Genomic DNA, 14,337 nt, shown 5'->3' with positions numbered 1-14,337 from the left:
AGTTAGAGAGATCAAACCATAGTTCACACTAAACGTTACTTCCACTTAACCAGAGTTAAACGAACATTCTGAGGAGAAAAGAAAAAGAGATGATAGCATTTTGGCCCCTAAATTACAGATAAATTCTAATTTCACCTATATTTTAACTTCAATTAAATAAAGTATATGTTTTTGATGTATTTATATAAGAACTATGTTATACCGACTAATTTTAGAACTATATTATCTTCATATATGGAGTAATGAATTCAAACTTAACATAATGTATAAGTAATTAGAGATGAAAATTTATCAAAACTAGGAGTTTATATCAAATTACTAATAAATATATAACATGTGTTTGCACATATACTATTTATTTTTAATTATATTTATTTAATATGTATTTTTATATTATATTTTACTTTCTCCGGACCTTACACCGAGTTTGTTGTTATTGCTGTATACTCAGATTTCTAGTAACACCGCTGGTTTTTTCGCTGCAATTATCTTCTTATCTTGCTATTGTTATTTATTTTGTTATTGTTTTTTTTATTCTTCATTATTGTATTTCTTTTCAACATTGCTGCGATTATGCTTTTTTTTTCAAAGATCTATTGAAAATATATTATCCACTTTTACAAGGTAGGAGTAAAGTCTGCATATACACTATCCTCTCTAGATCTCACTTGTGATATTACACTGACTTTATTGTTGTATTATTAAATCACTTAGCTATAGCAGTTTGATCTAGTTTAATACAAATAACTAGTACAAACAAATTTTTATCGTAATTAAATTATGTAATAGTAAATAAGTAAACCAGATGAATCAAAACAGAATGTATTGATACTTGAGGTACTAAAAGAGCAAATACCCCAAAATAAAAATTAGAAAATATTAAATCATATATAGATACAGAATATGTAAGACAGAGAATATATATATAAAAGGAGAGAGAGAGATTCGTCAAAAGAGAAGGAAGCATAAGCCACACAGGAGCAGAGCAAAAGAAGAAGAAAAGGGTTTTTGGTGGCTTCAAACTGAGAGAAATCAAATCGTAGCCGTTGAATCGTATTTCTCTCAATCAGACGGTTTACATCTCTGTATTGATATCTTCTTACTCCGGTGGTGAAGAGAAAGAAAGGCGGTGTACTGGTTGCCGTAAAAAGAGAGACAAACAGAGGCGCGATCTCTCAGATCTGGCCGTCTGGTGAGTAGTCTAATCAACTTCATTCATTCAATTTTTTTGTAGATTGTATTTCTTTTTGTTATGTGTTTGTTGTTCTTTGATTCGTTATTCACTTGTCAGTTTTATTTAAATTTGTTTGAGAGGACGAAAGAATAGTGATTTTCAGCGGAATTATTGGTTTTTAAAGATTATTTTAGTTTTTTTTTCTTTTTCGGTATTATTTTTTAGTAATTGAATGAAAATGAGAGTTTCGAGTTAAATGTAACTATGTAAGTTATTGCGAGATTAAGAGTTTATGTTATTGGATAAAAATGAGAGTTTCGAGTGTGATACTGCTGAGTAATTAATTAGATTCTACAGATTTTATTGTGTAAACACGTGTATAAAGCGATTTTCAGTTTTATAAGTAATTTATAGCTTTGCATTGATTGTGAAATATAGGTTTACGAGTTTTTTTAGCTATAACTCTTAAGTATCAAGGAAACGTAGGTTTTAGTGTTAATTCCGATTCTTGAAGATCTTGGCAAAGATCTGTTTAGTGTGATGTATTGGTTTTCAATGGCTAATTAGTTTTGTTTTATTGCAATTCTTGATTAAGTGCTAAATTTATTAAGTTTTGTGTGTGTTCACAGATTGTGGTTCACTGCTATAATCCGGGTCATCAGATGGCTCTTTCGATGTAACATTTGGGATCTTGATCATTCGCTGTTGGTTGTTTGACGTGCGAGTGATTGATAGTGTTCTTGTGTTCGGTGGTAACAACTTTGGGGGTTGGGTTTGATTCCTCTTTTGCTGATTGATGATCTTTTGTGGATTGAATCATTTGGTTTTTTGCCTACAATCGGCTTCTGAGTTGAGTGTTGGGGAAGCTCTTTTCTTCCGCCATCTCTTTTTGCTGGTTGTGACTTAGGACGGTTTTTCTCGTCCTTTTATGTCTCCTAACTTGGACAGTCCTGTTCAGACCCAGATGGCTGTGGCACTATTCAAGAGTCCTCTTGGTGGTGGAGAGTACCATGGAAACAGTAGGATGGAAGGGAAATCTACTGGGAGGAGACGTGTTTTTGTGCAAACTGACACTGGTTGTGTACTGGGGATGGAGTTGGACCGTAGTGACAACGCTCATACTGTGAAGAGGAGGTTGCAGATTGCCCTCAATGTCCCAACTGAGGAGAGTTCTTTGACATTTGGTGATGTGGTGTTGAAGAACGACCTTAGTTCTGTTCGGAATGATTCTCCTCTACTGCTGACGAGGAATTTTATGCATAGAAGTTCATCGACTCCGTGTCTTTCACCTACTGGGAGGGATGTCCAACAGAGAGATCAGAGTGGCCCTATTGAGATATTGGGGAACTCTTGTGTCTTTGCCAAGACAAGACTACTTGTCAAGGAGATTGTGAAGGCTATCAAGAATGGAGTTGAGCCACTTCCCGTCCATAGTGGACTTGGAGGGGGGTACTTCTTTAGAAACATCAGAGGGGAGAGTGTTGCTATTGTCAAGCCAACAGATGAAGAACCATTTGCCCCAAACAATCCTAAAGGCTTTGTTGGCAAAGCTCTTGGACAGCCAGGCTTAAAGCGTTCAGTTCGAGTTGGAGAAACAGGGTTTAGGGAGGTTGCTGCATACCTTCTAGACTATGATCATTTTGCTAATGTGCCGGCCACTGCATTGGTGAAAATCACTCATTCTATTTTTAATGTCAATGATGGTGTTAATGGAGACAAGCCTCATAGCAAGAAGAAACTCGTCAGCAAGATTGCATCTTTTCAACAATTCATCCCTCATGATTTTGATGCCAGCGACCATGGAACCTCAAGCTTCCCCGTTGCTGCTGTTCATCGGATTGGGATATTAGACATCAGGATTTTTAACACAGATAGGCATGCAGGAAATCTTTTAGTTAGGAAGCTTGATGGTGTTGGGAGGTTTGGTCAAGTAGAGTTAATTCCCATTGATCATGGCCTCTGTCTACCAGAAACGTTGGAAGACCCATATTTTGAGTGGATTCATTGGCCTCAGGCATCTATTCCTTTTTCAGAGGATGAACTCGAGTACATAGAGAAACTCGATCCTGTTCGTGACTCTGAGATGCTGAAAAGTGAGCTCCCTATGATTCGCGAAGCTTGCCTTCGTGTCTTGGTCCTGTCCACCATTTTCCTCAAGGAAGCTGCTGCTTATGGGCTCTGCCTTGCAGAGATTGGTGAGATGATGAGCAGGGAGTTTCGTCGTGGGGAGGAGGAACCCAGCGAGCTTGAAGTAGTTTGTTTGGAGGCAAGAAGGATGATTGCTGAGAGAGAGATTTTATCTCCAAAGGCTGAAGTTGATGAGGAGGAGTTCCAATTTGACATAGATTACGAGGATGCAGGGTATGCTTTTAGTCCAAATATGGCCTCTGAAGACTTCATGACCAGGAACCCATTTCAGTTTCCATTTGGAGGAGGAAATGGCCGCACTCAACTCTTTAAGCTAGACGAAAGCATTGAGGAAGAAGAGAGTGAAGAGGAGGACACAAGCTTTAACTATGTTCCTGCCCCCGCAAAGAATGTGTCCGAGTCAAAACTATCAATGTCCCTCAAGAATATTAGTTTAGGTGACAAGAAGCAGAAGCATCCTAATTTTTCAGGAACAAAGCCAGAAAATGGCAATCTAGCTAGAGCATCATCCGGCCACAGGAGCGCGAATGAGCAGCTCCCTGTGAGTTCCAGCTTTTTGAAGCTAGCAGATATGAATGAGGAAGAATGGCGTCTGTTTCTAGAGAAGTTCCAAGAACTGCTGTACCCAGCTTTCGACAAGCGCAAATCAGTCACCGTTGGTCAGAGGCAGATACAAAGGCTTGGGACTTCTTGCCAGTTTTGAGATCAAGGTACTACGACATCTCACTACTAGGATGAGTTAATACCTAAATAACTCCCTGCAGGCTGCTTGAAGTGAAGGATTTCTAGCTTAGGTTGGTTTTATGGATATGCTCCCTTAAAGAAGTTATATAGGGCGGCAGTAGCTTTGATAGGAGATGCTGTAAATATTTTTGGAGGCACCTGAGTGAAAGTGCTGAGTAGAATTGGTGTTGTTTCCGTTTGATGTCTTCATTTTTTTTCCCTTTCACTTTGTCACGGCGACTGTTAGATAAATAATTTGTAGAATGAAATCTGAAAAAAGATCAATAAAAAAAGTTATGTAAATGTTGGATTTGTTCTTTTTATGTTTTGTGTTTGCTCTTGTATTTTCTGGACTGAGGTTTGCTACCAAACGTTATATTTTACCCTTTTTACCAGTTTTTGTATAAATTGTCATGTAGTGTTCTTTTCTCATTTAATTACGTACGAATTATTACATGTGTTGTGTCCTTCCTCGAATTGCCATGGCTGCCCAGGTGGACTGTTACTAAAGGTGGATTACAAAAAGTGCTAGGTAGGTCCCATTTTGAGGACCAATTGACCCTTATATGCATTGAAGAGTTCAAACACTAACATCACAGTGATAGAATATATTTGTGGTCAAGAAAATTCATGTTTGTTTGATCCAATTTCCAGATTAGAAACAGCAATAGTGGACCAAAGGGTCTACAATAACATAATGATATTAGCTTGTCAATTCTTGATTTCTAAGTCGAGGATCTTTCGGAAACAGCCTTTGCTTTCCTGAATGTAGGAGTAAAGTCGGCGTATATATTACCTTCTTCAGTCCCCGCGTACATATTATCCTTCTCAATCTCCACTTATAAGATTACACTGAATTGTTGTAATTTTCGTTCTTCAAAGATATCGATTGTGAATCACTAGGGTAAAGGTCTAAGGACATAGTTGTAAAGTTGCTAGTTTGTTAATACGTTAATCTTTGTTCTTGTTAACAGAATAAGAAAGATTTGGAATGTTACAAAACAGAGCAAGATAAAAACGATAAGCATAAAAGTTTGGTGCAAGTCAACATCAAAATGGTCATTTTATTTAGCAACCAAGAAGTGATTTTATGCGTGAAGCAGAATGAAAAATAAAAAGGTACCCAATAAAGCACAAGAAATTTATTTTGCTGCTCAATTTTGACTAGACGGAGAGCACAAGGAAATTAAAGGGAAAAAAAATAAAAGCACAAGGAAATTAAAGGTTAAAATAAAAATAAAGGATTTATATGAGATTGGATAAAAGCAAAAACGTGTCAGCCTCATCTCTGATTGGGCTTGATTTGTACTATGTAACCTCTTGTTTTTCATTGGAGTTTGGTGTGTGTGGGTGTTTGGTGGTGGTGGGTGTGTGTGTGTGTGGGGGGGGGGGGGCTTTTGGGTGTTATCTAGTCGTATTTTTATTTTTATTTTAATGTTTTGATGTCCGTCAAGGAAGATGTAGAGAAAATTGAAGTTCTTTCAGAGACGGATATAAAATTCTATATCAGTAAATGTGAAAACTTACACTAGTCAATTATAGTGATGCGTGTAAACATAGTTGTATACAGTGAAATCGGAGGGTTCAATTTCTCATTACTAAAGTACCTCGGAAGACCGTCTCAAAGTCCCGATGCTACAAGGCTACGATCGAGACTCCTTCCTCGAGGATCGTCAACACTCGATCTTGTGATAACGTCAACCACGACCACGGTGAAAACGGGGAGTTCCCAAGGTATATGGCTAGGACTGATGAAGCCTAGAGAGCTACAATAAGACCCGAGTCAGGGTGTCATCTAGTTGTCACGTCTCCGTACTCTTGTAATTAATGCTTGTTGTACTATGAAGGGATTCTCCTCCTATATAAAGGGGATCCCTATTACTTTGTAAGGGTCGGTCACTTCAGTTACTCCACACGAAAATATACAAGAACTTTCTATTTCACTCTCTAACATATCCTCTTGATATTATAGCTTTTATTTATTATCCCCATATTTGTTCATCATTTATTGCTTATCATTGGCCATAAAGAGTCCTCTTTAATCGCCTCATACTGTTAGCCCTACCCTGATTACACTCAACAGCTCGTGGCCGAGCCCCGGGATCGACCTCGAGGTCCCAAGTGACTGGCCTATCGGTTTGGTTATAGCTCCCTCCTTAACTTTATTTCGTCTTTAAATCTCATATACTTAGCATCAACTGCTGAACAAACTAGCATAAAAATAGATCACGTATTTTTAGAGTCCCATCAACAAATTTAATTGTTATTACCTTTTTCACGGTAAACAATAGTATAATGCTCCATTCGTTTCAATTTATGTGATCGTATTTGACTGGGCACAATGTTTAAGATTTTTTTTTTTTGAATATGTAGTGTAAAATGTGGTACATATATTTTGTGTAGCTATAAATAATTGCGTAAAGGTAAATTGTTTCCAAATATGGAAACGAGTCATTCTTTCTGGTACAGACTAAAAAAAATAAGTTCACATAAATTGAATTCAACCATATATGTGTGTGTCTGTGGTGGTGGCCCATTGCTACGTGTCCTCTGTTTAATTTTAGTTGTTCATTTTTGACTTTGCACTACCTTTAAGAAAAAAAAAATAAAGCATATATTTTATAATTTTAAACATAATAATAATAATAGCTTTTAAAAAAGTCTTGGGAAATGATTTGGGGATTGACTAGTTAGAAATAAGGGTAAAACATTAAAAAAATGATTATCTTTCTCTTGATTTAGTATAGTGGACAAGTAAAAGTGAAAATATATCTTTAATATAATGGACAAGTAAAAAGTGAACGAAAGAATTATTATTATTGTGATTTCTGAATAATTTTGAGGTCGAGAATTTAAACTTCTCACTTCTCACTAATATTTATTTCACAATCGTTATTGTTATATGTGTGAATTATTTAAGTCCAAAAGAGTGCAGAAACACCACTTAATGAAACTCTCCATCTACTCCTCATGGTGGGGCTCCATAGTTGTCTACTTGTTCAATTAAATAAAGGTTGTCTTCAAGAATATGTCGAAAGACTAATATTATTCTTACTAAAGATGACTCATCTTGAACTCATCTCATTTGTGTCCCTATTGCCTACTGGACTATAAAATTCTCTTAATTAATATTAGAAAATTGATAACATCGACTTAACTGTTATAAAATATAACCCAAAATAACAATATAGAACAAGCAAAACAAACTAAGAGATATAGATAGAAAGAGAGGAAGAGAGATTCTTATTTCTTCTTCAATTGTGTGTATTTTCATATTTATTACAAGGCCTTTATATAGGCATAAAAAGTGAAGAAAATATGTCATGGAATATGTCATTGAACATACAAAATATGTCATTGAATATGTCATTAAACATTTGAGATGAAGATCATGGAAGAAGAGTAGACATCCACCATAATGTGATATTTATCATAACACTCTCCCTTGGATGTCCAAAGATAATGTGCCTCGTTAAAACCTTATTAGGAAAAAACCCTATGGGAAAAAAAATCCTAGTGAAGGAAAAAGAGTACACATGATTAGAAATACGCCATTTTATTGCCTCGTTAAAAACCTTGCAAGGAAAACCCAGTGGGACAAAACCTTGTAAGGGAAAAAGAGTACAATGCGTATTAACTCCCCTTGATGAGAGCATCAACTCACATCCTTGAGTCTTCACATCCCAATTTTGTACACCAGTTTCTTGAAGGTTGATGTTGGTAGAGATTTGGTGAACAAATCAGTCATATTATCACTTGAACGAATTTGTTGCACATTGATATCACCATTCTTTTGAAGATCATGTGTAAAAAATAACTTTGGGGAAATGTGCTTTGTCCTATCTCCTTTTATGAATCCTCCCTTCAATTGAGCTATGCATGCTGCATTGTCTTCATACATAATTGTGGGTAATTTTTCACACTTCAAACCACATTTGTCTCGGATAAGATGTATTATAGACCTCAACCAAATACATTCTCGACTTGCTTCATGAACAACAATTATCTCAGCATGATTAGAAGAAGTAACCACGATTGATTGCTTAGACGATCGCCAAGATATGACAGTGCCGCCACATGTAAACACATAACCTGTTTGAGATCGAGCCTTATGCGGGTCAGATAAATACCCAGCATCGGTATAACCAACAAATTGGGATTGCAATCATTGCCATAAAATAAGCCCATATCGGTAGTACCTTTTAGATATCACAATATGTGTTTGATCCCATTCCAGTGTCTCCTTGTAGGAGCAGAGCTATATCTTGCTAAGACATTAACCGAAAAAGTTATGTCAGGCCTTGTAGTGTTAGCAAGATACATTAGTGCACCAATTGCACTAAGATATGGTACTTCAGGACCAAAAAGTTCTTCATTCTTTTCTTGAGGTCGAAACGGGTCCTTATTCACATCAAGTGATCGAACAATCATCGGAGTACTTAATAGATGTGCTCCATCCATGTAAAACAGTTTCAATACCTTTTTAATGTAGGCAGATTGATGAACAAAAATCCCATTTGTCAAATGTTCAATTTGCAAACCGAGACATAATTTTGTCTTTCCGAGATCTTTCATCTAGAATTTCTTCTTTAAATAATCAGTTGCTTTTTGGAGTTCTGTAGGAGTTCCAATAAGGTTTATGTCATCAACATATACGACAAGTACAACAAATTCCGATGTTATTTTCTTTATAAAAATACATGGACAAATGACATCATTTATATAACCCTCCTTTAATAAATACTCACTAAGACGGTTATACCACATTCTTCCTGATTGCTTTAGACCATACAAAGATCTTTGCAATTTGATTGAAAATGTTTCCCGGGAATTTGAATTCTGTGCGTTAGGCATTTTAAATCCCTAGGGAATTTTCATGTATATATCATTATCAAGTGAGCCGTAAAGGTAGGCTGTAACTACATCCATTAAATGCATGTCAAGCTTTTCATGGACAACAAAACTAATGAGATAACGGAATGTTATAGCATCCATAACAGGAGAATATGTCTCTTCATAATCGACACCAAGCTTTTGTGAAAATCCTTGTGCAACAAGGCGTGCCTTATATCTTTGTACCTCATTTTTCTCATTCCTTTTGCATACAAAGACCCATTTGTAGCCAACAGGCTTAACACCATTAGGTGTTTGGACTATAGGCCCAAAAACTTCACGTTTTGCAAGTGAACTTAACTCTAATTGGATTGCTTCTTGCCATTTTGGCCAATCAAGTCTTTGTCGACATTCTCTAACAGATTGAGGTTCAAGATCCTCACTTTCTTGTATAATGCTAGATGCAACATTATATGCAAAGATGTAATCTGCCACTATATATATTCGATTCAAATTTGTCTCAATATCGATTGGATTTATTGATAGTTCCTTATTTTCTTGAGTCTCAGGCTCATTGATTTCCCCATGAATCTCAGGATTGGTTAAATCGTGAATTTCTTTATGAGACTCTTTCGTAGTGTCATCTTGATCATTTTTTTTTTTTCTAGGATTTCGATCCTTAGAACCTAATGGTCTGCCACGTTTTAGGCGTGCTTTTGACTCATTAGCTATGACACTAGAAGATTGTCCAATAGGGACATCAATACGGATTGGAACATTCTCTGCAGGGATATGTGATTTTGTTATCCTTTTCAAATCCGTAAATGCATCTGGCATTTGATTTGCTATTTTCTGCAAATGGATAATCTTTTGCACCTCTGTGTCACAAATAGATGCACGCGGATCAAGATGAGACAATGATGTATTTTTCCACAAAATTTCACGTTTTGTTTCACTAATTTCTCCCCCTAATTTTGGGAAAAATGCCTCATCGAATCGACAATCTGCACAACGAGCAGTGAACAAATCTCCCGTTAATGTTTCAAGGTAACGAATAATTGAGGGTGATTCAAACCCAACATATATTCCTAACCTTCTTTGGGGACCCATCTTGGTGCGATATGGGGGTGCTATATGCACATATTCAACACATCCAAAAATTCTTAGATGAGATATATTAGGTTCATGACCCAAAACTAATTGCAACGGGGAATATTTGTGATAATTTGTCGGTCTGAGACGAATTAGCATTGCTGCATGTAAAATGGCGTGACCCCAAACAGAAGTAGGCAACTTCGTTTTCATGAGTAACGATCTTGCTATCAATTGCACACGTTTAATTAAAGACTCTGCAAGGCCATTTTGAGTGTGAACATGAGCTATATGATGTTCCACTTTTATCCCAATTGATAAGCAATAATCATTAAATGCTTGGGATGAAAACTCAGTAGCATTATCAAGTCTAATAGACTTAATTGGATTATCGGGAAATTGTGCCCGTAATCGGATTATTTGTGCCATTAATTTTGCAAACGCGAGGTTGCGAGATGACAATAGGCATACATGAGACCATCTAGAGGATGCATCTATTAAGACCATAAAATATCTAAACGACCCACTAGGTGGGTGAATAGGTCCACAAATGTCCCCTTGTATACGTTCTAAAAACGCAGGGGACTCAATCCCAACCTTTGTTGGTGATGGTCTTATAATTAACTTGCCTTGATAACAAGAAGTGCAAGAAAATTCATTATTTAAAAGAATTTTCAAATTCTTTAATGGATGCCCATTTGAGTTTTCTATGATTCGTCTCATCATAATTGATCCAGGATAGCCCAATCGATCATGCCAAAGTACAAAAGTATTGTAAGCAATAACCTTTTGGTTTAAGGTAGAATGTGCCTCAATTGCACTAATTTTTGTCCAATACAGGCCACAAGATAAAGATGGGAACTTCTCAATAATTCTTTTCTGGTCAGAGACATTCTTGGTAACGATGAGATATTCCATATTATTCTCATCTATTGTCTCAATATGAAATCCATTTTTGCGGATATCTTTAAAACTCAACAAGTTCCTCTTGGACTTGGAGGAGAACATTGCATTCTCAATGATAATTATTGTTCCCATAGGCAGAGTTATAGTAGCTCTTCCAGAGCCTTCAATTAGATTACTACTACCAGAAATTGTAGTAATATTTGCCTTACACATACTTAAATGAGAGAAATATTTCTTCTCTTTGAATATTGTATGTGTCGTACATGAATCAATTAAGCAAATATTTTTATAATTGAACTTTGATCCAAGTTTGCTTTGAAAGATATCCATATTTGCTTCCCATAGTTTGACATACAAAAGAAATATATGAATAAATATTAGTATTTTTAGAGAAAAATGGAAAAGAAATAAAGTTAAACCAATAATCCAATAGTAGCCTTTAATGCATTTTCTAGCAAATTCTAATTATTATACAAATAATTACGCAAAAAATAATACAAGTACACATATGACTAATACAACTACAACAAATTTATTTACAAGTATAAATTATTTGCATTTTCCTACACATTGTATGAAACATAATTGATACGTGTAAGAAAATAACATACTCATAAAAAAAAATTGAGGGTGAAGTAATAAAAGTTGTTCCCGGGTGCTTATAAACCTTTTCTTAAAGAGAATTAAAGCAATGTATAGGAAAGTTAAAATTGTTAAAAGATCACTGAGACTAGAATACTAATTAATAGGATATTACTCATTGTTTCGTTCAGCCACAAGTAGAAGAGAAATCAACTGAGAGTCTTTGTGAAGCCTTTCTCTCGGTACTGCTGTTGTAAGACCATATTGGAAGCATGAAACGTTGTAAACGTTTTTTCAAGCATATCATAGTCACTGATATTATCTCCACAGAGTTTCAATTTGGAAGTAATTCTAAACATAGCAGAATTATATTCAGAAACAGACTTAAAGTCTTGGAGCCTAAGATGAGCCCAATCATATCGTGCTTGTGGAAGAGTGACCAACTTTAAGTTGTTCATATCTTTCCTTTAAACCATTCCACAAAACAAATGGATCTTTCACTGTGAGATATTCAATTTTCAACCCTTCATCAAGGTGATGGCGCAAGAAAATCAAGGCCTTAGCACAGTCTTGTGTAGATGCTTTATCGTTATCTTTAATGGCGTCTCCAAGACCCATTGCATCTAAATGGATTTCAGCATCCAATACCCATGTCATATAGTTCTTGCCCGAAATTTCAAGGGCAACGAACTTTCTTTTCATAATATCAGACATTTAAAAAAATACAAATTTGAGAAAAATTATACCTTAATTTTCTCAAAGATCTTCTTGAGATGGTAGAGCCTCGTGCTGATAACATGTTATAAAATATAATCCAAAATAACAATATAGAACAAGCAAAACAAACTAAGAGATATAGATAGAAAGAGAGGAAGAGAGATACTTATTTCTTCTTTAATTGTGTGTATTTTCCTATCTATTACAAGGCCTTTATATAGGCATAAAAAGTGAAGAAAATATGTCATGGAATATGTCATTGAACATACAAAATATGTCATTGAATATGTCATTAAGCATTTGAGATGAAAATCATGGAAGAAGAGTAGACATCCACCATAATGTGATATTTATCATAACATTAACTACTTAAATGCATATTTTTTTGCCACACTTAAAAGGCATTTGGACATACTAGAAACTCTATCAACAACAATAACAACATATTCATTGTGAATCGACAAGTGGGATCTGAAGAGGGTGAATGCATATGCAGATCTTATCTTTACCTTGTGTGAGGTAGACATACTGATCTCAATAGATCCTCGATTCAAGAAAAATATTTTTAAAACAGGTTTAAAAAATATTAGAGTAAAAATGTTTAGATGAAATAATTGAGTAAACACTCCAAGACTTTTTATTTTCTTCTATTGTAACTCTACACACTCAATATAAATGTTGCTTATTTCTGTTTTGGGATCAAGAACAGATTCTTGTCCGCCAAAAAGACACAAAAGTACCAAAGATTCTTGCATTTAGAGTTGTCGGCAACTTGAAATAGAAATTAATAGGGCACTAAAAAGGGGTTCAGTGCCCACAAAGACCGTAGCTGTGGATAATGTTCACTAGAGGTTTAAGTTCAAACATACTAAAGCACAATTCTTCTATTTGTGCTATAAAAAAATAGTACGGTGCACGAGATATTTCACGTTCGTACATGTTTTAGAGAAGGCTACCCCCAAGATAATGCAAGTATCAATAGCTAATTGCATGATTTGAACCCGTAAGCTATAGATTATACGGAAATAACTTTACCGTTACTCTAAAATTTTCCTTCGATTCTTCTATTTGTGTGCCTTCAAAAAAATGAATAAAGGAAACAAACCAAAATTATGAGATACATAAACTTAGTTGTTGAGATTCTTTACATCACCATTAACTTTATCGTGTATTGTTTTCTAAGTAGCTCGTATATCACAATCACTCTTGGCTTCTTTGTATGAATTTTTCAAGTCTTGCAATTTAAAATAATTGATGCTGTATTGGTGGAGCTTAAATATGTGATACCCTTTATTGACCAATATGATTATTTTAGGTAAATTTACTTATTCGCATCAGGTGTTTATATCAATTCAATAAATACATGATACATGTCTTTATAAACATGATTATCATTATACCAGGGTTAATTAATACACATTTTTATCCTACATTATCACTTAACCATGATAAGTTAGTAGAATTTGGTGTGAATATCCAGTGCAAGTAAATTTTTACCGTTTCTTTTTTCAACATGAGCTACTAGAAAAAGATATAAATTTTGGAACAAAATACCATGTGTTGGTGACAATTTTGAAACTTCTATGTTACTACAACACTGGCTTTTACCTAGTAAATGCTAAAGAAAGTAATAGCTCGGCAATTATGTTTTTGTGCAATGTTATCTTCTTGACAGTCTTTTAATTTGTAGAAATGACATTAGGTAGCCAGCCACTCTAAAGGGCTCCTATTTAGGAATTAACCAATGTGTTTTGAATTTTAGTTTTTAGTTCAATTTTCAGGATATCTGTGTCCTGAATTATCATGAAATTAAAATTTTCACTTCAAATTTTCTTGACAAAATAAGAACTGATTAACCCTTAAATAGCAACCTTAAGAATGATTGTTTGTGTATTTCTCACCTTTTATTTTCGGAAAAAGCAAGCTAAGTCCAAATGTACACACTTTCTATAGTATGAGCTTACCTATTGTTGGGGAAAAAAGGCAGGAGTAATTAACGTATTGATGGGCAGCCAAAATGTTATACTTTTAGTACACTACTCGCCCTATATTTTGTTGGTTTAATAATTAATTGTGTGATATTTGAGCTAAATTGTGTTGTCTTATGTATAGAAGCATCCGAAGATAAAGTCAAATGAAAGTTGTACAAAAAGACGACAAAA

At 35.1% G+C, this 14,337-nt stretch overlaps 1 protein-coding gene across 1 annotated transcript; it reads left to right on the top strand.

Moving 5' to 3' along the window:
* The first annotated feature begins 947 nt into the window (after positions 1-947).
* LOC104212699 (phosphatidylinositol 4-kinase gamma 7-like) lies at positions 948-4,348 on the top strand. The gene is made up of 2 exons (XM_009762046.2): positions 948-1,192; positions 1,804-4,348. The coding sequence occupies exon 2, from the start codon at positions 2,103-2,105 to the stop codon at positions 4,023-4,025; it is 1,923 nt and encodes a 640-aa protein (XP_009760348.1). The 5' UTR covers positions 948-1,192; positions 1,804-2,102; the 3' UTR covers positions 4,026-4,348.
* Positions 4,349-14,337: the final 9,989 nt, after the last annotated feature.

The sequence above is a fragment of the Nicotiana sylvestris genome, chromosome 10 (genome assembly GCF_000393655.2).
Source record: "Nicotiana sylvestris chromosome 10, ASM39365v2, whole genome shotgun sequence".
In the NCBI taxonomy this organism is placed as follows: domain Eukaryota; kingdom Viridiplantae; phylum Streptophyta; class Magnoliopsida; order Solanales; family Solanaceae; genus Nicotiana; species Nicotiana sylvestris.
Note: the sequence above shows the minus strand (reverse complement) of the source record. Positions and strands in the feature narration are given on the sequence as shown.